Source organism: Dendropsophus ebraccatus, chromosome 1 (assembly GCF_027789765.1).
Source record: "Dendropsophus ebraccatus isolate aDenEbr1 chromosome 1, aDenEbr1.pat, whole genome shotgun sequence".
NCBI lineage: Eukaryota > Metazoa > Chordata > Amphibia > Anura > Hylidae > Dendropsophus > Dendropsophus ebraccatus.
In genome coordinates this window covers 182,913,854-182,937,534 of record NC_091454.1, presented here as the reverse complement: position 1 = coordinate 182,937,534, position 23,681 = coordinate 182,913,854, and the positions used below count along the sequence as shown (strand labels likewise).

The 23,681-nt window shown below is 43.9% G+C and overlaps 1 protein-coding gene across 6 annotated transcripts in view; it reads left to right on the top strand.

The window, feature by feature from the left end:
• Window positions 1–23,681, top strand: part of DENND4A (DENN domain containing 4A) — a 93,409-nt gene that overhangs the window by 21,795 nt on the left and 47,933 nt on the right. For 3 of the 6 annotated variants that reach the window (XM_069985817.1, XM_069985781.1, XM_069985772.1), the window contains exons 1-4: window positions 4,625–4,797; window positions 15,660–15,992; window positions 17,359–17,608; window positions 19,359–19,428. In XM_069985817.1, coding sequence (XP_069841918.1) covers window positions 4,715–4,797; window positions 15,660–15,992; window positions 17,359–17,608; window positions 19,359–19,428 — 736 coding nt within the window. In that variant the 5' untranslated portion in view covers window positions 4,625–4,714. Of the gene's footprint in view, window positions 1–4,624; window positions 4,798–15,659; window positions 15,993–17,358; window positions 17,609–19,358; window positions 19,429–23,681 lie in introns of those variants that run through there. The other 3 variants (XM_069985798.1, XM_069985807.1, XM_069985789.1) reach the window with 2 other exon arrangements.

Sequence of the window (23,681 nt, the reverse complement as noted above, 5' to 3'; positions counted from 1 at the left end):
TTATAGACCCATAGGCACGCTAGGAGCAAAACAGGATTGGATCATAGTGCAGAGAAGAAACCTTTCAAACCATTTCCTTAAGGGGGCATTTCAACATTGTCCCCATTATTTTTGCTAAAAGATTTACATATATGCTTGGAATCACATGGAGGGAAGTTGTTTGAAAATTTAAAGAGTTTTTCCAACATGAAACTAAGTTGTAGATAAGGGACAAGTAAGAGATTGCGGGGGTCTGACCTCCGTACCCATTGGTGATCTCCTAATTGCCCTTGGCTCCTTTGTTTTCAATACAGCTGTGGATACGGCACATGACCCTAGGCTCTTTAAATACTTTATGGAGCCGTGGAAAGAGCCAAGTGCTGTACTGAGCTCTCTCTGGCGGCTCAATAGAGATTGAATGGAGCCACGGATTACATGCTTTACTCGTGGCTGTATTCAAAACAAAGAAGCTGGGGGGGAGGTGGCCAATCAGGTGATCGCCAGGGGTTACAGATGTCGGACGCCAGCGATCTCTTACTTGTCCCTTATCTAAAACTTAGTTTTATGTTAGAAAACCTGTTTAATTTTTCAAACAACTTCCCTCCATGTGATTCCTAGCATGGTTTTAAATAATTTTATTTCGAAAAAATAACTCCTTACCTTAGAAAAACAGCCCTGACTTCATGGCCACTAGATGTCTCACTTCTTTGTAGTCTGCTGTCCAATGGCTGTTGTTAGGAGTAGTTTGCCTTTAGTAACAGAGAGACCAGGACAGAACACAGTAAGCGCGCGGGGGAGGGAAAGGGGAACAAGAATCACAAAATAAATGCTGTATATACCAAATGTATTAGGCCACTGTGTAAAAGCATAGGAGGATACAGCATGACAACTGTGCCACACCCAGGTGGATGTTATGGTTATTACAGAAGGCGTCATTATAAGGCCTCATGCAAATGCCTGTATTATGGCTGTGTACAGCCGCTGTTGTATTAAATAGGGTCAGAAATACAGATCCACCGAACAACAGGCACACGCCATGTCTGACAAACGCTGTTGACATTTTTAATTTTTAGTGAAAATTACAATACAGAAATTAATAAATCCAAAAGGTTTTGAGTAGGGATGGTCCGAACCTGCCGAGGTTCGGGTTCGTACGAACCTGAACTCTCAGCAATGATTCTCGCTGTCTTCCACCTCCGTGGAGAGGGTGGATACAGCCGGAGGACTGCCTGGAAAACTGGGATACAGCCTATGGCTATGGCTGTATCCCAGTTTTCCAGGCGGTCCTCCTGCTGTATCCACCCTCTCCACAGAGCGGGCAGACAGCGGGAATCATTGCCGAGATTTCAGGTTCGGACCATCCCTAGTTTTCAGCCAAGTGTTCTTCGGTAGTAAAGACATGTCCATGAGGCTTATTATTTAGACATGTGAGTGAGTCGTGGAGCTTTAGGGTACAAACCCACACACCGTATACGCAGCAAATACGCAACAAATACGCAGCAAATACGCAGCAGTTTGATGGTGAAGATTTAATGCTGAGTTCAGTTATTTAGATCTAATCTGCTGCGTTTTTGTTGCGTATTTGCTGCGTTTTTGCTGCGTATTCGCTGCGTATCGCAGCAGTAAATACGCTGTGTATACGGTGTGTGGGTTTATACCCTTAGGGTACAAACCCACACACCGTATACGCAGCAGATACGCAACAAATACGCAGCAGATTTGATGGTGCAGATTTGATGCTGTGTTCAGTTATTTAGATCTAATCTGCTCCGTATTTGTTGCGTATTTGCTGCGTATCGCAGCAGTAAATACGCTGCGTATACGGTGTGTGGGTTTATACCCTTAGTGTGAATAACAAAACACAGCTATCACTGAACTCAAGGAGAACAGTGAAAAAAATTTCCAATGAAGTACTCAATCAAGAGTCTCCACTGATGCTTCCCAAAATTTAAATATGCAAAACAAGAGTCCGTGGAGCCTCGGTTGCGAGTCTCAAAACACTGGATAGCCAGATATCTCTAGCCTGTTGCCACGGGGTGCCTCCATAATAGGGAGAGCACCACACCACCCTGATAAATAGCCCCTTAAGTCCCACTCGGTTGCGAGTATTGGAACATAAATAGGGAAACACAAGGGTGGCCCCTTTTTGTCAATGTCTAACTCAAGGTGCGAGTATTGTGATCATGACAAGGGCTTGTTCCAATACTCGCAACCGAGTGGGACTTAAGGGGCTATTTATCAGGGTGGTGTGGTGCTCTCCCTATCATGGAGGCACCCCGTGGCAACAGGCTAGAGATATCTGGCTATCCCGTGTTTTGAGACTCGCAACCGAGGCTCCACGGACTCCTTAGTGTGAATAGTAAAATAAATTCGGGGAGGTCAGTCAGGTTGCACTACAGGGGTAGTCCAGCTAAATTCTTTTTCTTTCAAATCAATTGGTTTCAGAAATTTATATAGATGTGTAATTTACTTCTGTTTAAAAATCGCCAGTCTTCCAGTACTTATCGTCTGCTATATGTCCTGCAGGAAGTGGTGTATTATTTTCAGTCTGACACAGTGCTCTCTGCTGAGAGTCCGAGACATGAACTGTCCAGAGCCGCAGCAAATTCCCATAGAAAACCTCTCCTACTGTGGACAGTTCCTGTCTTGGACAGAGATGTCAGCAGAGAGCAATGTGTCAGACTGGAAAGAATATACCCCTTCCTGTAGGACATACAGCAGCTGATAAGCATGGGAAAACTTGAGAGTTTTAAATAAAAGTAAATTACAAATATTTATAACTTTCTGAAACCAGTTGATTTGAAAGAAAGTTTTTTTTTTCTGGAGTACCCCTTAAAGGGCTGTTGACCCACCTCTGTTGCACTGAACTGCCTAATATATATATTGATTGATTGAAGTGAAGATTTTGTGAATATGGCGCTAAGGATGAAGGTGAGAAAATGAACCTTGTTTTCAGCTATGAGAACATAACAGCAGATGAGTCTTCTTACTGCTGTTACTTTCCCTTTAATTCTACAGTGTGAAATCCTCCCACCACTACCACCTCCAGCAGAAAGGCCAAACATAATGTGAACAGAGCCTAAGTTGGATGTTAGAGCCATTACCAATGTACGATCACCGTGCTTGTTTTACTGTCAGATTTATTGGCCTTTTTTTGTCTTCTGTGGATGTGACAATGGAAAGTGCAACTATGATGGTTTTATCCTATCATTTCAGATGATTCATCAGAGACTTCTCTCTATAAATAAAACCCATTGAATCACACGAAACACATTTTAGCAACATGCAGGACATTTTCCTTGGCTTAAGGATTGCAAACACAAATAGCGATTGGCCTAGATAGCAAGATGATCATTGTGCCGTGCAGGTGCATAGATCCATAAAGGACACTGGATGTGGAAATGTGAGGATGGCGGTATAGGAGCGCCACTTATTTCACAAGCCTCCAGCTCTGTCCTGGATTCTTGAGTTAATGTAAAAAAAGTAACATTGCTATATTTCTTCCTTATGAACGTAGCCTTATAATGCCATGCCTCTAGGCCGCACATATTCCCTGACCTATACCTCCGATGTATGCCTTTATTTAGCCATACAGTGGCATTTCCCAGTCATTGGCTGCAGTGTTTAAAAAAAAAAGTTTTTTGCAGTGATCTGTATAGAAGAACCACAGCCTGTAAAGCTTTTTAATGTTGTATAAATAAAGGGGGTAGTACATACCCCCCAGCTGAGGCCAGAAGGCCAGTGAATGTTTGGTATGTCTTTCACAGATATGTTGCGCATGGTGCTGACCCTTCACCATAAGACCAGGTCCACTGCAGATAGTGTCATGTCATGCTTCATAAGACACGGTATAGAAAGGCTGTATTCCTCTTATGGTTTCATATGCATCAGATGAACAGTACTGAGTGATTATTCATGTAAATGTCTTATTGCTGGATAGATTGGACTGGCAGCACACAGCGATGTCCTGGAACCCATCCTTGGGGGCTTCTGTGCAGCGGATGGTGAATAGGCCTTGCTTTATCACTGTCAGGTACCACCACGAGACAAGCTCTGTTTCAGCATATTGAGGATTTAACCAGCAGATCACGTATTCTCAGGATTATACATGTTATACATTCCATACTGGTAATACACAGTCAGTAATACTGTTAATGCCTTCTATACATTAGGAATTCGCCCGGCATCAGGTGATTGTTTCCTCCAATCACATCCACAACGATCTATAATTCTGATGTGAGTAATTGGTGTGAATGTCCCTGTAAATAACACAGGGAATATGTATGTTGTAGTAGAGAGTACATGTGGCTCCAGCATTCTGCTAATAGATGGACAAGGCGACAGCCGAGTAGGGGAAGAGACTGATCGTAGTGTATCTTCATGGTTAGGATCCATGTGACAGCTGTGTATTATTAGTAGTCACATACTAGTATATAAGTGCAGGGTCACTGAGGGTAAGCCTAGACGCTGCTGTTTGTACAAATGTTTCAGTACATGTGTAGTCAGACTTTGTTTGTAGAGGTCGTATCCCTCTCCCTTACTGAACTTCACCTCTATTTAGCTACTGGTGTTCTCTGTACTGGCGTTGGTGTATTTGTTTTATTTGGAGGCTTGGATTTTGTTGTCTGATAGATCTCGTTCGGGTACGGCTGACATGTTGTGTCTATCAGCTAAATGAGTAATAGACTGTGAGGACAGATGGGATTTAGTGAGTCTATTGAGTTACCTGGTTAGAATGGACTCAATAATTTATTTCCCTAATAATGTGGATTATAATTTGGCTCCTGAATGTCGGTCTCATAGACATTACTGTTGCAGGTAAGGGTACTGCTTTTTCTATGCTTCTTTCATAATACATACCACCTGTTTTGTATGATATTTATGTAGTGCTACCATGTTTCTCCGAATATAAGACCGGGCCTTATGTAATTTTATTTCTCTTTTTCTTTGGAGAAAGACAGTATGCCTCTACACTGTAGTTAGCTGCCATACTGTATATCCCACTTTTACGCTTCTAGACTGTATTTCCCCTGTATTTCTCCCCCATACTGTATAAATTCCCCCTCTGCAGTAAGGCCCCCATACTGTACACCTCCCTACCCCCTGAAGGTACCCTCTCTGAAGGTAGTTCCCATACTGTATACGTCCCCACTCTGCAGGTAGTCCCCATACTGTATACCTGCCTCCCCCTGTAGTTGGCCCACGTACTCTCCATCCCCCCTTATGCAATGTCCCCTCCTGTGCCTCTTCTTACCCCTCCTGCCTCCCCTGCAGCTTATGTTGAGCAGGTGGGGGCATAACAAGTCTGGCTCTGATTGGCTGATGCTTGGCCATACAGTGTCATCTGGTCAGCTGACTGTAACTAGGGCTTATATTTCAAGCCAATTCCTAAAAGGCTGCAAAATGACACTAGGTTTTATTTTCAGGGTAGGTCTTTATTTCCGCGGTATATGGAGTGTCACATATTCAGGCTTCTGTATTTTAGGTCAATTTTTTACGGGCCGTAAAAGGCCAGCAGGCGGCTCAAAAAATGTACCAAAAGCAGCTGCTTTTTAAATATAGTGAACTAAGTGGCAATCCTTTTTCGGTTCCAAAAACTTACATTTTCAACTTCATTGTAGGATTTGCTGTACTAATAAAACCTCTAACCCCCATATGATTGTAGATGATCTGGCTAGCTGTAGCCGAGTCCTTGCTGGTAGCACCCTCCATGTGATGACCAGCTCGCACAGCCACCGGGAGATTGCACAAACATCATGGAACTAAGGGAAAAATAAACATAAGCAGGTTCTATTTTTTGTAGTGGACAAAACCCTCCTGCATGCGTGTTTATGGGCAGCCCTCTGACCCCTGTAACCTATGGAATATTGTGCTATTGGAGGCAACATCCGGCCATGAAAAGGCCTATTATTGTGGGACGCTTGTTATTCCTGCTCAAATTTTCACATTGCTGGAAGCATCTGGAGAGGATAAGCAACACACGGACATGGGAGGAGGATAAAAGACACAGAAACTGGTCGGGGTACAGGGCATTGACGGCATCATTAGGTTTTTATTCGGGTCTTTACTAATGTTAGCTTGTTACGGCATCAGTGCCGCTATTCTCAGAGCTTGTTCTATTTTTATTCACACTGTATTTTCCCAATACAAATCATTGGCCTCTGTAATAGTTTGCAGCCGCTTATATTGATCAATATGTCAGCGGAAACCTAGCCTAAAATGCAGATTATGATAAGGCTGGAAAAACTCTTCACATACAGCTTGAAAAATGACTATGGACAGGGATACAATCCACCATGACCATGCTGGACAGGACTGGGGGGAGGGGTCCTCTTTCTAGAGGTGGGGAGCCCCCTTCTATCAGACATTTAGGGCATATCTTGTGGGTATGTCATAAATGTATGAAAAAGAAATAACCCTTTAAGTTTGTTTTTTCCGGCACTAATGAGCAGTTCACGGGACATCTCATCAGTAAGTGATCGGTGGGATGCGGACACCCACTGTGATCAGGTGTTTGGTGCCACATTACACGGTGAGAGTTTGTCTCCGTTCATGGTGGCAATGTGTGACTGCAGTTCGGCTCCTCTTCCAGTGAATAGGAGCTGAGCTGCAGTTACAGGTTGCCTGTAAATAGCTCATGGGCTGCCTAGTATTGCAAGTTAAAGAGGCTGAGCTGCAGCGCCAAACACCAGATTTGGAAGAGAGGGACTGTGTGTGTTGTAAAACTATAGTACTCTGCCCGGAGATTTCCTACCTAGTGGGGCTCCCAGTAGTCAGACCTGCACCATATCTGAGTTATATACCATCACCGTCCCTGTCCAGAGGCATTTTAGACACAATAACAGTATGACATACATATCTAATAGATGACCATTCCACCTGTAGCTGAAGCAGACACAGTGTACTTTATTATGTGCTTCTTAAACCTGTCTGTATTCCTTCACTATTTATAGTTTCTGGTATCCTATGCCTCTGTCTAGCTGATGTAGTCAGATCTGCTCAGATGCCACATGGCTATTGTGTGGCATCCAGTGGCCTAGAGGTAATCCAGGTATCACTGAGGAAATCATTGGACACCAGTCACCATTGTGGAGAATAGGAGTCCCTTCATCTTTGCTGGAGAGATGTAGCATGTGATGAGGAGTGATCAGACAGGCGCACAAGATCTCCAGCTGTACTGCACATTTGCTTCAGCTGATTTCTTATTGTTGACCATTGAGTGATAGAATGAAGCGGACACAGAATTCAGTAGGGATCATGTGCTCCTTCTCTTCCTACCCGGGTGTCGTTCTTATGTTCCCTGATGCATGGCTCAGTAAATTCCTGGATACGCATATACTGCTTGAGAAAATAAGAGTAAAGAAATGAGCCATCCAGGAACTGCTGGATTACAGTCCTCAGTAGCTGTTGGAAGATGGGATTTATATGAAGAGCTTCTGAACTGGTTTTCTATTATAAAAATGGCTGTAATCCCCCAGCAGACCCTGTACTAGACAGAAGATGAGAGCACCACATCCAGCGAGAATATTCCCGAAAGTGCAGGTTTCTGAGAAGGTTATATCAGACTAGACTGGAGCTTATTTCTACCAATAATTTGGAACACCCTAAGGCTATATTCACACATTGCTATTTGGGCTGTAATTTTACACTTCAAGAACAGCTGTTTTTTAGGTCAGCATCCTGCATTGAGGAAAACCACAAATTTTCCATTATATCAATTGTGAGTGTACCCTTGGGAGTAATATGGCAGACAGGTGTGAACGTGGAAGATTAGACATCATATTTTTAGAGGATACTGCCCAAAATATGTGCCAAAACACAACTGAAAAAGGGCCCCAAACTTAAAAGGGGTACACTGGTGGGAAAAAATTTCAGGTCAACTGGTGTCAGAAAGTTGTACAAATTTGTAAATAATTATTTGTAATAATTATTACTTTAAAAAATCTCCAGTCTTCCAGTACTTATCAGCTGCTAAATGTCCTGCAGGAAGCGGCGTATTCTTTCCAGTCCGACACAATGTTCTCTGCTGCCACCTCTGTCCATGTCAAGAACTGTCCAAAGCAGTAACAAATCCCCATAGAAAACCTTTTTCTGCTCCAGATAGTTCCTGTCATGGACAGAGGTGGCAGCAGAGAGCACTGTGTCAGACTGGAAATAGTACATCACGTCCTGTGGGTAATATAACAGCATAAAAAATTTTTTTAATAGTAATTTACACATTTTTATAACTTTCTGACACAAGTTGATTTCAGTTGTTTTTTTTAGCTAGAGTACCACTTTAACTTTAGCTTTAACATTTGTAAAAAATGTCTGTAAAATTAATAGGGGAATTAATGATCTGTGGTGTATGTGTCCTTCTGCTTATGCCGACAAGTACATGTGTAGTCCTACCTACCCCAATTCATTTAAAGTAACACACAGCCTGATAAATTTGTGTTTTCATTAGCATAGCGATCCGTGCCGCAAATTACAGTCCACTTTACAGCAGATCGCGGACGTGTGAACGGGGCCAATGAATAACATTTGCCCCATGTCCTTTCTGCAATTACGTATCTGCAGTTGCGGACAGGACAACGGACGTGAGAATGTGGCCTGAATGTAAAACAGGGGTGGGGAACCTCCGGCCCGCGGGCCGCATCCGGCCCCTGAGACCTCCCGATGCGGCCCGCGGCCCGCGGCTCCCCTGTGACACGCGCTGCTTTGGAGGAGGAAGGAGCCGGCGCACACAGCATCCTCTGTGACAGCTGCCGTGCTGTCTGTGTCGGCTCCTTCCTCCTCCAAAGCGGCGCGTGTCTTCAGTCTCCTGCGGGCCGCGCGCGATGACGTCATTTCATCGCGCGCCGCCTGCAGGAGAAGACCGGCACAGAGGACCTGGGAGAGAAGAGGACCTGAACAGCGTGGGAACGGAGGAAAGGTGAGAGGGATGTTTATTTTTTTTTTATTTGGGGGTTAAATAGGCTACCAGGGACATGCCTGATGGGGGGGGGGGGGATAACTAGGCTACCAGGGACATGACTGATGGGGGGGGGGATAACTAGGCTACCAGGGACATGACTGATGGGGGGGGATAACTAGGCTACCAGGGACATGACTGATGGGGGGGGGGATAACTAGGCTACCAGGGACATGACTGATGGGGGTTAACTAGTCCACCAGGGACATGAGTGATGGGGGGGGGATAACTAGGCTACTAGGGACAAGACTGTTGGGGGTTAACTGGTCCACCAGGGACATGACTGTTGGGTGTTTACTGGTCCACCAGGCATATGACTGTTGGGGGTTAACTGGTCCACCAGGGACATGACTGTTGGGTGTTTACTGGTCCACCAGGCATATGACTGTTGGGGGTTAACTGGTCCACCAGGGACATGACTGTTGGGGGTTAACTGGTCCACCAGGGACATGACTGTTGGGGGGGGGGGGGATAACTAGGCCACCAGGGACAAGACGGTTGGGGGTTAACTGGTCCACCAGGGACATGACTGTTGGGGGTTAACTGGTCCACCAGGCATATGACTGTTGGGGGTTAACTGGTCCACCAGGGACATGACTGTTGGGGGTTAACTAGGCTACCAGGGACATGACTGTTGGGGGTTAACTAGGCTACCAGGGACATGACTGTTGGGGGTTAACTAGGCCACCAGGGACATGACTGTTGGGGGTTAACTGGTCCACCAGGCATATGACTGTTGGGGGTTAACTGGTCCACCAGGGACATGACTGTTGGGGGTTAACTAGGCTACCAGGGACATGACTAATGGGGGTTAACTAGGCCACCAGGGACAGGCCTGATGGGGGGTTAACTAGGCTACCAGGGACATGCCTGATGGGGGGTTAACTAGGCTACCAGGGACATGACTGAGGGATTAACTAGGCTACCAGGGACATGACTGATGTGGGTTAACTAGGCTATCAGGGATATGCCTGATGGGGGTTAAATAGGCCACCAGGGACATGCCTGATGAGGGTTAACTAGGCTACCAGGGACATGACTGATGTGGGTTAACTAGGCTACCAGGGACATGCCTGATGGGGGTTAACTGGTCCACCAGGGACAGGCCTGATGGGGGTTAGCTAGGCCACCAGGGACATGACTGTTGGGGGTTAACTAGGCCACCAGGGACATGACTAATGGGGGTTAACTAGGCTACCAGGGACAGGCCTGATGGGGGGTTAACTAGGCTACCAGGGACATGGCTGATGTGGGTTAATTAGGCTACCAGGGACATGCCTGATGGGGGTTAACTAGGCCACCAGGGACATGCCTGATGGGGGTTAACTAGGCTACCAGGGACAAGACTGATGGGGGTTAACTAGGCCACCAGGGACATGCCTGATGGGGGTTAACTAGTCCACCAGGGACAAGACTGATGCGGGTTAACTAGGCTACCAGGGACATGACTGATGGGGGTTAACTAGTCCACCAGGGACATGACTGATGGGGGTTAACTAGGCTACCAGGGGCATGACTGATGGGGGTTAACTAGGCTACCAGGGACATGGCTGGGGGTTAACTACAATAGCAGGGGCACTAGGCGAACAATACTTTGCCTTGCCCTGGGTGCTGCAAACCCCCGCTACTAACTGCCGCGCACGGTATGCGGCCCTCGAATGATTTTATAAATGCCCGACCGGCCCTCGACATGGAAAAGGTTCCCCACCCCTGATGTAAAAGAAAACTGAAGAACAGGAAATGGCTTAGCTTGAAGTGTTTTATCGTCCTGAGCTGTACAGGCTGTGTGGACGTTGCACACATTTGGTGTGTCATCATGGAATGTGCACCAGATGGAGGAGGCCCTGTGCACGCTCTGGAGCTAGCACCTACTTAATCACAAGCTTACTCCACTCAGCTCATCCTGTATCCTCTTATACTTATTGATTGGATTGGACGCTGAAGCCCAGTATAGCAGTTGTATACTGTATGTGCTACTTCCATATATATGTAGCAGGGGCTAGTTGGTGTCAGTAGCACAGTTTACTATATGTTATTATTTAGCTTTACATAAGACTTCATTATCATAGGCTGGAGCATTTGGCATCCTATGGCACCATAAACATGAACACTTGGCTTAGCTAAGCAAGCATCTGTTCCTAATGGCAGAGTAACCCACAGGCTTACTTCCCTTCTCGGGCATGTTGAAATCTATTAGGAGTGAGTTAAGAGGACGTCCTACACATGATCTTGCCAAATCCTGCTTTCTAAGTATAGCCAGGACAGAAGGACCCTCCAATCTTTGCCGCTGCGTCCCCTCTCCCTTTTCAGGCCTGGTCATTTAGGGGATATTAAAGTGAACCTGTCACCATCTGACCGCCTGCCGAGCTGGCGGCACTGATAGATATCAAGAAAAGCATTCAGAACATAGCTGTTGTCTGTGTTTTTTATTTTAATAAAACAATTTCTTTATTCAGGCCATCAATAGTGTCAAGGAGGCGGAGTCTATCACTTGCTAAGCCCTAGCACTAATGCAGGGTTTACACGGAACGATTAACGATTTTGAAGCAACAATTTTATTTTTATAACGATCAGCATTTAGAAGGAGAAAAATCGTTAGAAGATTTGTAAGAAAAATCGTTATTGCGATCGTTTTTAAGATCGTTTAAGCCCATCTTTCACATAGGGTGAATCTTTGAAAGACTGTTTACACAAAGTGATCTGCGAATATTTAGCGAACGATGGATGACGATTTGAGAACATGTTGAAAGATCAAAATGAACGATTTTTCACTCATCACCTGATCGTTTGCTGTGTTTACATGAAACGATTATCGCTCAAATGCGATCGTTATAGCGAAAATTCGAACAATAATCGCTCCGTGTAAACCCAGCATAAGTGCCACTAATTATGCAAAGCAGCAGGCATGCAGTGCTAGGGCCCAGAGAATTATAGGCCCCTCCTCCTTGACTCCATGGCTCAAATAAAAGCTTTGATTTATGAAAATAAAAGGTATGTTCTCAATGCTTTCTTTGATACCTAACCGGCATTGCCACCAAGCAGTCGGGGGTGACAGATTCTCTTTAATTGTAAAACCATAATTAATTCCATGGAGGGGAGCGACTTTGGGCCGTTTGGTAGATGCATTGGTAGAATATGGAACCAAAACGCAGTCATGTCCACTTTAAGCTCTCATTGACGTGTCTCGCCTTCTGCAGCTGTTGAAGATGTGGCAGCAGTAATGATACAGTACGTTCTGTAAATTACAGTCCTCCTCTGTGACCAGTGTGTGGTCAGCGGCAACTTCCTAAGACTCGATTTATCACCCTTGGCTTGTCTGTAAAGCACCATCCTTTTTCATTTATAGGCTGTAAATCCTGGGAGCGTCTCCCACACATCAAAAGCAAAAGGCGATGTTCTGCGCTCATTAGGATCCGTACGCTGGCAGGTTGTGAGAGAGCATGAAAGCGCTGTCACCTGCTTATTTTATGTCACTACCTCAGATGGCTGGCAGCACCTTCAGCTTGTTTTAATGATGGCACTTTTAATATTTTATGCTTTAATCCATACTGTCAACATTATACTTTTTTATTATTTTATACTTTGATTAACATGAACAAGTGTAGCACACTGCATTAGAATAAGTAAGGTGGGTGAAAGTGCCTTAAAGGGGTATTCCAGGTTATTTTGATATTAATTCTACTGATTTCTCTTGTAATATAATTAATATATCTCATTGGTTTCTATAATAAATTTTGTCTCTTTCTCTCTATTTTTATGTAAGTCACGTGTTTCTGTGACGTCACCGAACCGGAAGTGTGGGGACTTCCCCGACTCGGCCGGCCTCTTGGTGTTTATGTAGTTAGAAAGCTAGCAGAGCTTTACAAACGGCCTCCCTGCGCACGGGAGGTCACATGACACCCTGTTCCCGGGCGGCCTGTCAGTGTGAAGGAGGTCGCATCCACCTCCTGTATAATCACTAAAACCCTCCACCCCCTGCCAGTATAATCCTCCCGATGTCTCCCCCGGCCCCCTCCATCCTGTGTATACAGTCCTTTTCAAAGATCTCTCACCCCATCCCCCGGTCTCGGCACCTCTTGCACTCAGCTGACAGGCTCTCTCTCTCTCTCTCGCTGTGTGTGAAGCAGGAGAGATTTCTTTCCTGCTCCGTACACAGTTCCTGGCAGCTGAGTTTTATCGGGGCAATTGACAGGCACTGTGTACGGAGCAGGAAAGAAATCTCTCCTGCTTCACACACAGCGAGAGAGAGAGAGAGAGAGAGAGAGAGCCTGTCAGCTGAGTGCAAGAGGTGCCGAGACCGGGGGATGGGGTGAGAGATCTTTGAAAAGGACTGTATACACAGGATGGAGGGGGCCGGGGGAGACATCGGGAGGATTATACTGGCAGGGGGTGGAGGGTTTTAGTGATTATACAGGAGGTGGATGCGACCTCCTTCACACTGACAGGCCGCCCGGGAACAGGGTGTCATGTGACCTCCCGTGCGCAGGGAGGCCGTTTGTAAAGCTCTGCTAGCTTTCTAACTACATAAACACCAAGAGGCCGGCCGAGTCGGGGAAGTCCCCACACTTCCGGTTCGGTGACGTCACAGAAACACGTGACTTACATAAAAATAGAGAGAAAGAGACAAAATTTATTATAGAAACCAATGAGATATATTAATTATATTACAAGAGAAATCAGTAGAATTAATATCAAAATAACCTGGAATACCCCTTTAAGTTTAGGTTCTAACAGCCCTCAAAGTTTAATTCAAGGGTTAGAAGAAATTACGCCTTCCTTAAAGGGATTTTCTTAGATCAGTTGCTCTACAATTCTTTTTTTTGTGCTCTTTGCCCTGAGAACATTCATAAGCATGTGTCTGCTAAACCGGGAAGGAAATACAGTATATTTAGAAGGATTTATTGAGAAGTGTGATGAATAGTTTCCTACCAATAAGAAAACAGAAGTAGCATGGTAAAATTGCTGCGTTGTCAATATTTCTATCAACGTCTGTCTCGTCTTCTCCATTACTGAAGAACAAGAGGCTTCTCTTCTCAGTAGGATTGCGTGTCATTTTTTTTATTTGGTCTCAAGTGACAAAGTCACAGCCCAACCCAGAGATGCTGACTCCTGAGAGAAATCGGGGCTATACATAGACGCCAGTCCCAGAAGTCTTTCTATTACATGTGTACAATCCAGGCCTGATCCTTTCATTGTATCTTTACACAATGGTAGTTGTAGAATCTAAAATCATTATTAGACCACAGTGGAGCGATCTGCATGAAGCCTATACAGTCCATCATACAGTACATCTTCATTTGACAGATGCTTATAGTATGTTCACAAAGCAGATTGCTTTATGGGGTTAAATCCATTGTGGGAAGCTGGAAATGGAGAGAAAAAAAAAACAATACCAGAACTGATTCTGGTTACATCTGCCACAAAATGGTCCAGATAAAAATATACAGATCACAGTGCAAGAAGTAAGCCCTCACGCTCCGTAGATGGGATTAAAAAAAAAAATTACAGAGTTCACAAGATGCGATGGAACTTTTTTTTTTTAAGTAGTGAAACATAGAAAAAATAATTGGGATCTTAATGACCTGCAGGATGAAGATAACATGTCTGTTTTACAGTAGGGTGAATGGTGTAAATATGACAGCCCCTGCCCCCTTCATGGTAAAAGGGGGGGGGAGAGAGGAGTGAAAAAACAAATCCCATAATTAAAAGGGATTAATGAAATACAAGATAGAGGTGATTAATGTAAATGTAAAGCTGTATTGGGTATGGCCACTGCTCTAAGGTCACAATGCGTAGCCCTGACACAGCTTCATGTCAAACTGCTACATGTCAGAGACGTGGAAAAAGTTTTGTTTGGTCCAAGCGCTGAGCCCCCTATCAGTTACCTGAACCAGCAGGAAAGAAGTGCTCAGCTTAGTGCTTCTCTCGCCATCTCTCTTCCTTCACATTAAACAGACTCTATAGAGTTTCTGTAGAATCTGCCTCCTGCAACGAGAAGACAGTTAGAGAAGCGCTTAGTTGAGCACTTCTTGCCTATTCTAGCGATGACTGGGTGTCCCTTTACCTAGACCCTTACCATTGAAAACTTTGATAACAGTGACACTTTAAGCCAGGGATGAGGAACCTTTAGCCCTCTAGCTGTTTCAAAACTAAAGCTTTGGCTGCCCAGGCATGATGGGAATTGTAGTTTTGCAACAGCTGGAGCGAAGAAGGTTCCCCATTAGAGATGAGCGAACCGGGTTCAAGTCGACCCGAACGTTCGGTATTTAATTAGCTGGGGCTGCAGAACTTGGATAAAGCTCTAAGGTTGTCTGGAAAACATGGATACAGCCAATGACTATATCCATGATTTCCACATAGCCTTAGGGCTTTATCTAACTTCAGCAGCCACCGCTAATCAAATGCCGAAAGTTCGGGTTCTGATCGACTCGAGCATGCTCCAGGTTCGCTCATCTCAATTCCCCATCCCTGGTTTAAGCTACTCAGAGTCCAGGTTCCTCATAAGAGCTGTTAGATTTGTGTGGACCTGGATGGTGTTCAGACTCTGGATCATGGATGTTTGCCATTTACCGATGTGGTCAGAGAGAAAATTTAGAATTTAGTAAAAATAAGGTAGCTTGTAGATGATTACTTCTTCCATGATCGCTCTCATGGACTTTTCTCCAGACAAGCCATTGTATGCTTACGCTGCGGGGGAAAAACTTACTACTCTTTACTCTGATTTCAGCTGTCTCACCCCAACACGGAAGATGATGGAAGACAAAGGACCCCGTGTTGCCGACTACTTTGTTGTTGCAGGATTAACGGAGTCATCGAAACCACTTGAGGAGGAAATCCACTTCAATGACGCCTGCCATAGGATAGCGAAACCAAAGGAACCAATCACAGATATTACAGTGATTATCAAATCCCTTGGGGAAGAGGTGCCCCAGGGATATGTATGTATGGACACAACCCCCACCGGCTTGTCGGCTGATCTCAATAACGGGAGCCTCCGAGGTCCTCAGATATATCTGTGTTATAGAAGAGGGAGAGACAAGCCTCCTCTAACAGATCTAGGGTAAGTTCACATAATATGAGGATTTTCTCAGAATCTTCTGAACAATGACTGTGGGTGGGCAGAGTGACACATCAGTCCTTGTGTCTGGTTTCTCAGTCTGTTTACAATGTATTCTGTGATGGATACATAACATGTATTAACTGGGAACATTAGCTTATATCGCTTGCCTGAAATAAAGTGTTATGTGTTCTGCCATTAATCCTCTGTTTTTACTATGTGTGAATACCATAACACGACTGATACCCCCGCCAGAATTAGAGGCTTATTGTGTAGGAAAGCTGTGGGAGAATCAGAAGGGCCTCATAGATTACTGACAACGGATACAACACTCTCTACTGACAATAAGCACTGATTTATTAAAGGGATTTCCAGGGCTACTTCCAGGATTTGATGGCCGACAGTCTTATATCAGTGTAGACCCCCCCATTAACCGACTGAAGTTGTGTATAAGATTTATTGTTTACCAGTCATAGCTTTGTATTTTTCCTGATGGCTGTGCCTGGTATTGCAGATGAATTCTATTCAGGTGGCTGAGACTGAGCTGTAATACCAAGCACAACCACTACAAAAGTAAGCAGTGTGTCTGCTGAACAATGAAAGAGATACAGCACCTTTAGTCATCCGATTGGCAGGGAACACAGGACTTGGACACTTGAACATCCTTATGTCTATATCTAATGGTTGGCCATTAGTCCCTAAACAAATATTTTTAAAGGGAAACTGTCACCTCTATATCATGCTCTGAGCTGAATTGTCAAGAAGACTTTGCTGAGCCGCAGCATGCATTCCTCCTTCTCCTCGCACAGGGCTCAGTGCTGGACAGTTACCTGTCCATTATTTATGCAAGGTTGGGGGAGGCATGTATACAGCAGCTCAGTGCGTAATATAGTGCTGACAGATTCCCTTTAACAAGGGTTTTCTGGGGCTATATTGGTGGCCTACCCTTAGATTAGACAGGTATTCAATTCAAGGTGTAAGGGATATATTACACTGGGTGATTATTGGCTGGACAGGCCAACGAATGAGCAAGCGTCTCTAGAGAATAGCCCTTTAAGGAATCATATTTACATGTACCTGTAATTTTTAAAACTTTAGTAGCAGTATTATAATTGCAATGGCGTGTCACATAGAATGAATGACACACAGTACCAAACCAGTCAAAAGGAATAAAAACAACATGTCCTTCATTGTTTGAGTAGATGACACCATCTGGATAACCTTGGGGAAGCGATGCTGCCTGCCAACCTTATTGTAGGCTTGATGCCAACCAGCTATGTTGAAAATGGTACAAATCTGTTTGGACTACATATCCATAGGAGCTTGGCAGTGCCATCCATCAGCAGTGAACCTGTGCTTCCTTTTTCAGGGTCCTGTATGAATGGAAGGAGAGGCTGAAACAGGGTTGTCACATCATCCAGACTACACCATATGGACGTCCTGCCAATATAAGTAGTAGCACCTCCTCACAGAAAGCATATATCACCTTCCGAAGAGCCTCAGAAAACATGACCCAGAATACCCTGGCTGTGACTGACATATGTATTATCATCCCCAGCAAAGGCGAGACTCCGCCACATACCTTCTGTAAGGTGGAAAAGAACCTTAATAGTAGCATGGTAAGACTACAGCGCTCTCTCCACAATTACATATTCATTTTATTATTGATTGTTAAAGAGTCACTGTGTTTTTGTTTTTTTTTGCAAAAATCAATAGTCCAGGCGATTTTAAGAAACTTTGTAATTGGGTATATTAGGCACATCTGCCATTATCTGCATTCAAGAAGACTTTCACCAGTCCCCCCCCTCCCTCCTCTCTCTCACTCACTGCTCATTATCAGGAAATCTCGACTCTTTTACATCAGTCGGGCCCTGTGTAACCTATGGAGGGGGAGGAGGGAGATTGCCAGTACAGAGCAGAGAACAAAGGATTACACAGCGGGAGCTGTGTGAAAGCCGGCATTCAAAGGTCAGAGAGGTCAGTGCTGACTTCACAGCAGATAGCCCTGTGATGTACCTGTAAATTAACTCTTTGTTGTCCTGTTTTGGTGACTCATATTCCTCCAATCCTCCCCTCTCTATAGATAACCATGAAGACAGGGGGGATAGCTTCAAACTACTTTTTCATGATAAAAATGCATTTTTCAGCTAATAAACCCAATTACAAAGTTTCTTAAAATCACCTGTACTATTGATTTGTGCAAAAAAAATGTAAACCACAGTGACACATTCACATTATTTTGTGTTCTGTCATTAAAGATTGTGCCGGGTTAGGCCACATATACCCCATTGCGGTATTAGTCTTTTTTTTGCCCCCCATTGGCTAGGTGTGTATAAAGATTTATAAAAATGGGTCTTTGCATTACGAAATCACTGTTCCCTGATTGGGTATATGAGCCCCCCGCCCAGGATTCCCTCTTGGAGCCATGTGTACAGTGGCTAACATGCCTGTGTATTACATTTCAAGTGCATGGTTGGCATGTCCTATTAGATTTCCATTGCAGCAGTCCCTAAAGTGTAACTGTATGACCTTAGTGAGATTCCTTCAGGGATAGCAACTGATCGCCGGTGGTTACTAGAGCCGCCTAAGACAACTACTTCAATCCCCTATTATACACAGTGGCATTTACACTATAGAGCCTTGTGCACTAATAGTGTAATCACTTATCAAAAATCTAAAGACTTAGCCACTGATTTCTGATTGGAATTTTTATTCTGTATCTGCAGATTTTATCATGGTTCTTGTTGTGGATTTCGTTTTTTAACATTCAGTGGGGTAACCCTGCATCCTGGCTAGTTTCCATGTGGAAGCTGCGCAAAAGTGACGTCACTCTTTCAGAACAAAACTATTTCCTTTTAGGTTTATTATTATTATTTTTATTATTATTATGATGTATTTTATTTATATACAGTACAAATGCAGAGTGTATGAATGCATAAAACATGCAAATAGGTTTTACTTTTATATTTAGGCAGTGATACCAGGATAGGCAACAGAGTAGTGGGGAGGCCAGGAGAGGGTTCCCGAAAAAAAAAGTTGATCATTAGAAGAATAAAAATAAAATAAAGCAGAATAACTGAGCTCTCCCAAGCTGTCAGACATCATCTGCTAGTAATAGTTATATTCTTGCCCACATTTTCCTGCTATAGATGTCATTTTCAATGGAAAGTAAGAGATTACACTATAGATTGGATCTTTCCTAGTTAAACAATAGACATTTAGCAGCTGCCACCCACAGAACTGTCTCTATATAAAAATGAGGGACCCTGATTTATTTATGAGGTAAGCACAGCTATTTATAGTAGAGCAGACGCAGCGCTGGATGATTTTTTGCCGTGACTTAGTGTCTCCTTCTCTCTTTTTTTTTAGTGGGGATCAGCAGTGTACCTCTGTTACAAGAAGTCAGTTGTGAAAGCCAATGCAGTATCTTATAAAGCTGGTAAGTAGTCATCAGTTCCAAGTTAGTCACATACTTGTTGTCAATTTCAATTCACTATTTAAAGGGTTCTAGGGTTGTATTAAAGGGGTTTCCATTGTTTAACAAAAAACATTTGGGGTAAAAGATGAAAAAAAGTCTACTCACCACTCTTGCTGCTACTTTTTTTCCCATCTGGAAGTGCAGCAGTAATATCCCGTCCATTGAGTACATGATGCTGCAGACCAATCATGGTCGCTTTGTGCATGTATTGTACATAACGGCCTAGTGATTGTCTGCAGAATCACATGCTCAATATACGGGACATCATTGCAGCACTTCCAGTGGTGGAAACAGGAGTGTCAGCAGGACTGGGGTGGTGGGGAGTTTGTGTGAGTATGCGTTTTATTATTTATAATTTTTATACCATTCCCTAAGGCAATGGTTTTTTTTTAAAATTCTTGAGAATACCTTTAAACCTTACAAAATAGTGAAAGCATTGGTAGGGCTCATTCTTATTATTTAATTAGGAAAATTCATTCTAGGAAGCATGAACTTACTAGACAGCATATGTTATCCTGTTTATCAAAACCGTGTAGGCAGCATGGTACCATTCAGTGCAACTCTTTAGGCATGCTTGCTGCTTTCTTTCTGCATGCCCAGCTCAGCTGAGTGGGCATATGTTCTAAATGGGTTGAGGAAAGTAAGTCACTACCTGACACACCACACAAGGATCAGCAGTGTTGAATTCTGACAGGCTAATCCTTCTTTTCCCTAACATCAGCTGGTACAAGGTAAGGCAACCAATAGATGCTGTTAGTCTATGTTTACACCCTTACTTTACATTTACAAGAATTTGACACTTTTGGTAGATCTGTCCCAATGCCTATGGCCACCTTAAGGGTTTATTCACATGCAGTTTTTATGGAGAAATTACTGCTACCAAATATCTGTTCTTTACATTAAGGTGGGATAGATTCTTTATCAAGTACATGGATTTCTACATGTCCGTGTAGATGAATGGCACAGTTATACCTGCACTGGACCTGCAGTGTGGGCATAAAACCTTACCTGGTGGAAGATTTCTTTAACAGAACTGCAGATTGCTGGCGCAGTTCTATTGCGATCATTTCACAGAGCTTGAGCGGTACCTGCGTAATTCTCCTCTGTGGTTTTTAAAAGTGAAAAGATGCTTTTAATCCCATGTGTAAAGAGTCAACTCCTCTCACTACTGTAAATCGACGTCTCCCCCCCAACCCCTCCAGCTGTGGCTGTATCTATATTTTCCCAGACTCCCTAGGGCTACATCTAACTTCTTCAGCCACCGGTATTTAAACTCAGAGTCTGTGTGATCAGACTCAGGCATCTCTAAGACCTGTGTCTGTATAATATTTTTGTGTTGATCCGTGAGAAAAAGTTTTAGATCTACATTATAATCCATCTGTCTGGTAAGTATCAGGTTAACCCTCATATCTGTGATTCCATAACGTACTCATTGTGAAATCCTTCATTTTGGTTTTGTGCCTTTGCCAACAGAGTATTTGGTTGATGACAACCATAAGCGCATTCTGGAAGCGCTAAGCACCAATTACACTGTTAGCTAAGTAGGTGTCAAAGCCTTTTCCTGTCCTAAGATAACTCCTATTGTTACTGTAAATGAGAGGAGTCAGCTCCTGGATGCTGACCATGCTTTTCTTATTAGCCATGATTGATTCTGGGATGTTGGGCTGTTATTTCAGTGTAGCTTTTAAAACCACTCATTTTATATAGGATGATACATAAGGAGATACATCTATATAACTAGTAAGCTCTTGTTAAGTTTGAATACAAATAATAGTGTAATAACCAACAAGGGTTGTCACCCAGCTTTCCTGGAGCTCTGAGTAATTCATGCGCCTGGCTATGTAAAGATACTGGGGAGAGACATCTGTCATTGATTACCTTTGCAGATTCCCTTTCAGAATGGGGAAAGAGCTAGATGGATAGAGCTGTATTAATTAGTCTCTAGAAGCCGATACAACCTAGGCTGCACATATATTGTGTTTCACTGAAGATAAGACATTTTTCTGTGAAAAAAAAGGTCTAGGGCTTATTTCCGGATCTTGAATATAATATAACTGGCACTCCAGTAATAGTCCGTATGGCGGTGCTCGTGGCAATGAATAAGCAATATAGAAAGATAATCCCGGCATCAGTCGTAATGCGTGCAGCACCATTTAATAAATTTCTTAAGAAGCATTACAAGTAGTGAGTGCTGGGATTTTCTTCCTATATTGCTTATTTTCGGGGGTAGGTCTTATTTTCTGACAATCACAGTATACCTCTACACTGTAGCCCCACCCTATACGGTAGTTAGCCACCATACTGTATGTCCTACTTTTGTTAGGCTCCTATACAGTCAGTTCCCCTGTAGTTAGACCCCCATACTATAACCCCCCCCCCCCCCCCCCCCCATACTGTATAATCCCCTCTTTGCAGTACTACTTTATACCTGATTCATCCCTCATGTACCCACATCTACACATATTCACTGTCCCCTACTGTGCATCATTCTCCCACACCTGCCTCCCCTGCAGCTTGTGTTAGGCTGGTGGGGGCGGAGCATAATATGATGTCTGGCAGTGATTGGCTGATGCCCAGTGTCAGTGATCTGGTCAGCTGACTGTCTCTAGGGCTTATATTCGGAGTAGGGCGTATATTTCAAGTCTACTTTAAAAGGAAACTAGGTCTTATTTTCAGGGTAGATGTTGTTTTTGAAGAGACACAGTATGGGAAACGCTGTTTGGAGATTCCATCTGATTGTACAAGGTATAGGATGCTGCTTTATGCAGCAACACTGTTCATGACCAAATGATGGACGTCACAATGGTATTTAATAGAACCCATTATAAGTCAGCAGGGTCTGCCATTGTATGACCGATCCTGCACTGTTATCGCCTTAGACATGTCTGATGGTTATTATAATAGATCTTATGGATTTCTAACAGGTGGGTTGCCTTTCCAACTGAACAAGGTGCTGATCTTGCCTGAAATTTGGTAAAGTTTGACATGTGGTAGAACGTAGGGTAAAAACACATCTGCAGACTTATATAAACTGCAGCTCACTAGTGTCATAGCGTCTCCAAAGCTGTATGTAAATATCCAAATAGGTAGTTGTAGTATCTTGTGATACCAAGATAAGAGGCTGACCTTCATTTTGTGGAGCGACAACATCTATGGCTGGTGTTGGAGAGTGCTTTTCCACCTTGAAAAGGCTATTCCCGTTATAGGTATCCGTCTTAGGAATAGAGATATTCAGGCATCAGGGTTTATATTATTTTTAAAAACGTTATTCGAAATATGACCTCCCTAGGTTAGCTTTCCACAGGTTGTTACTGCTTAGGCCTGCCTTTCATTATTAATTCGAACCTTGCATAGGGGTGTTTAGGTCTCAGTGCCCCAAAGGTTGCAGTTCAGCGCTCTACACCAGATACATCTTTACCAGTAGAGGGAAAGCGCTGACGAATATCTCATGATGTTGCAGACACATTGGGGTGACATTTTATCTTCTCATTTACATTTACATCTTCTGCAGTCAATAATAGGTAATGAAATTCTTTATAATTCATCAGATCTTTTCTACCCTAATAACAATGCATACAATGGGTATATACTAGAGATGAGGTTCAGGGAAGAAAAAGAGTGCTGCACCTCACACCTATGGCTGATACTAGTGCCCCTAGGCTAAATAAAAAACACATCAGAATTTTGTGTATGAATTGATCAAGCCATACTGCCCCATGTACCATCGTGCAGGTATCTGATACACATGGGTCCCTATACTAAGTCCACACCGTGCCAGTCAGTGGCCACCAACCCCGCAGGCGTGCACAGTCAGGGAACAGGGGCCATGGGACGGCCCTGCGACCCCCATGCCACAGGACCAGACCCAAACACACCACACCAGAACCCGGCCAGCACCGCCGGCGGAGAAGGTCGCCCCCAAGCAGCACAAGTCTAGATGAGGTATTGCGCTCACCATAGCTGCTGCAAACAGAATGGGAAAAGACAGGAGGGATTAAAACCATGAGCACTTCTGGCTTGTGCATATTTTATGTATTCTGTCCCTTTTTTCATTGTGGCTAGCACTCGTGCTTTGTAAGACCCATGTGATCCAAATTAGCAGGAAGCACCTGTGTACATAAGGGGAGGATCTCCTAGTATTCTCCCATTCTACCTGCAGAGGAATGGAGAGAGGTAAGAGCTTGTTCACACTTGTGTTGCTTGGCGTCTACTTT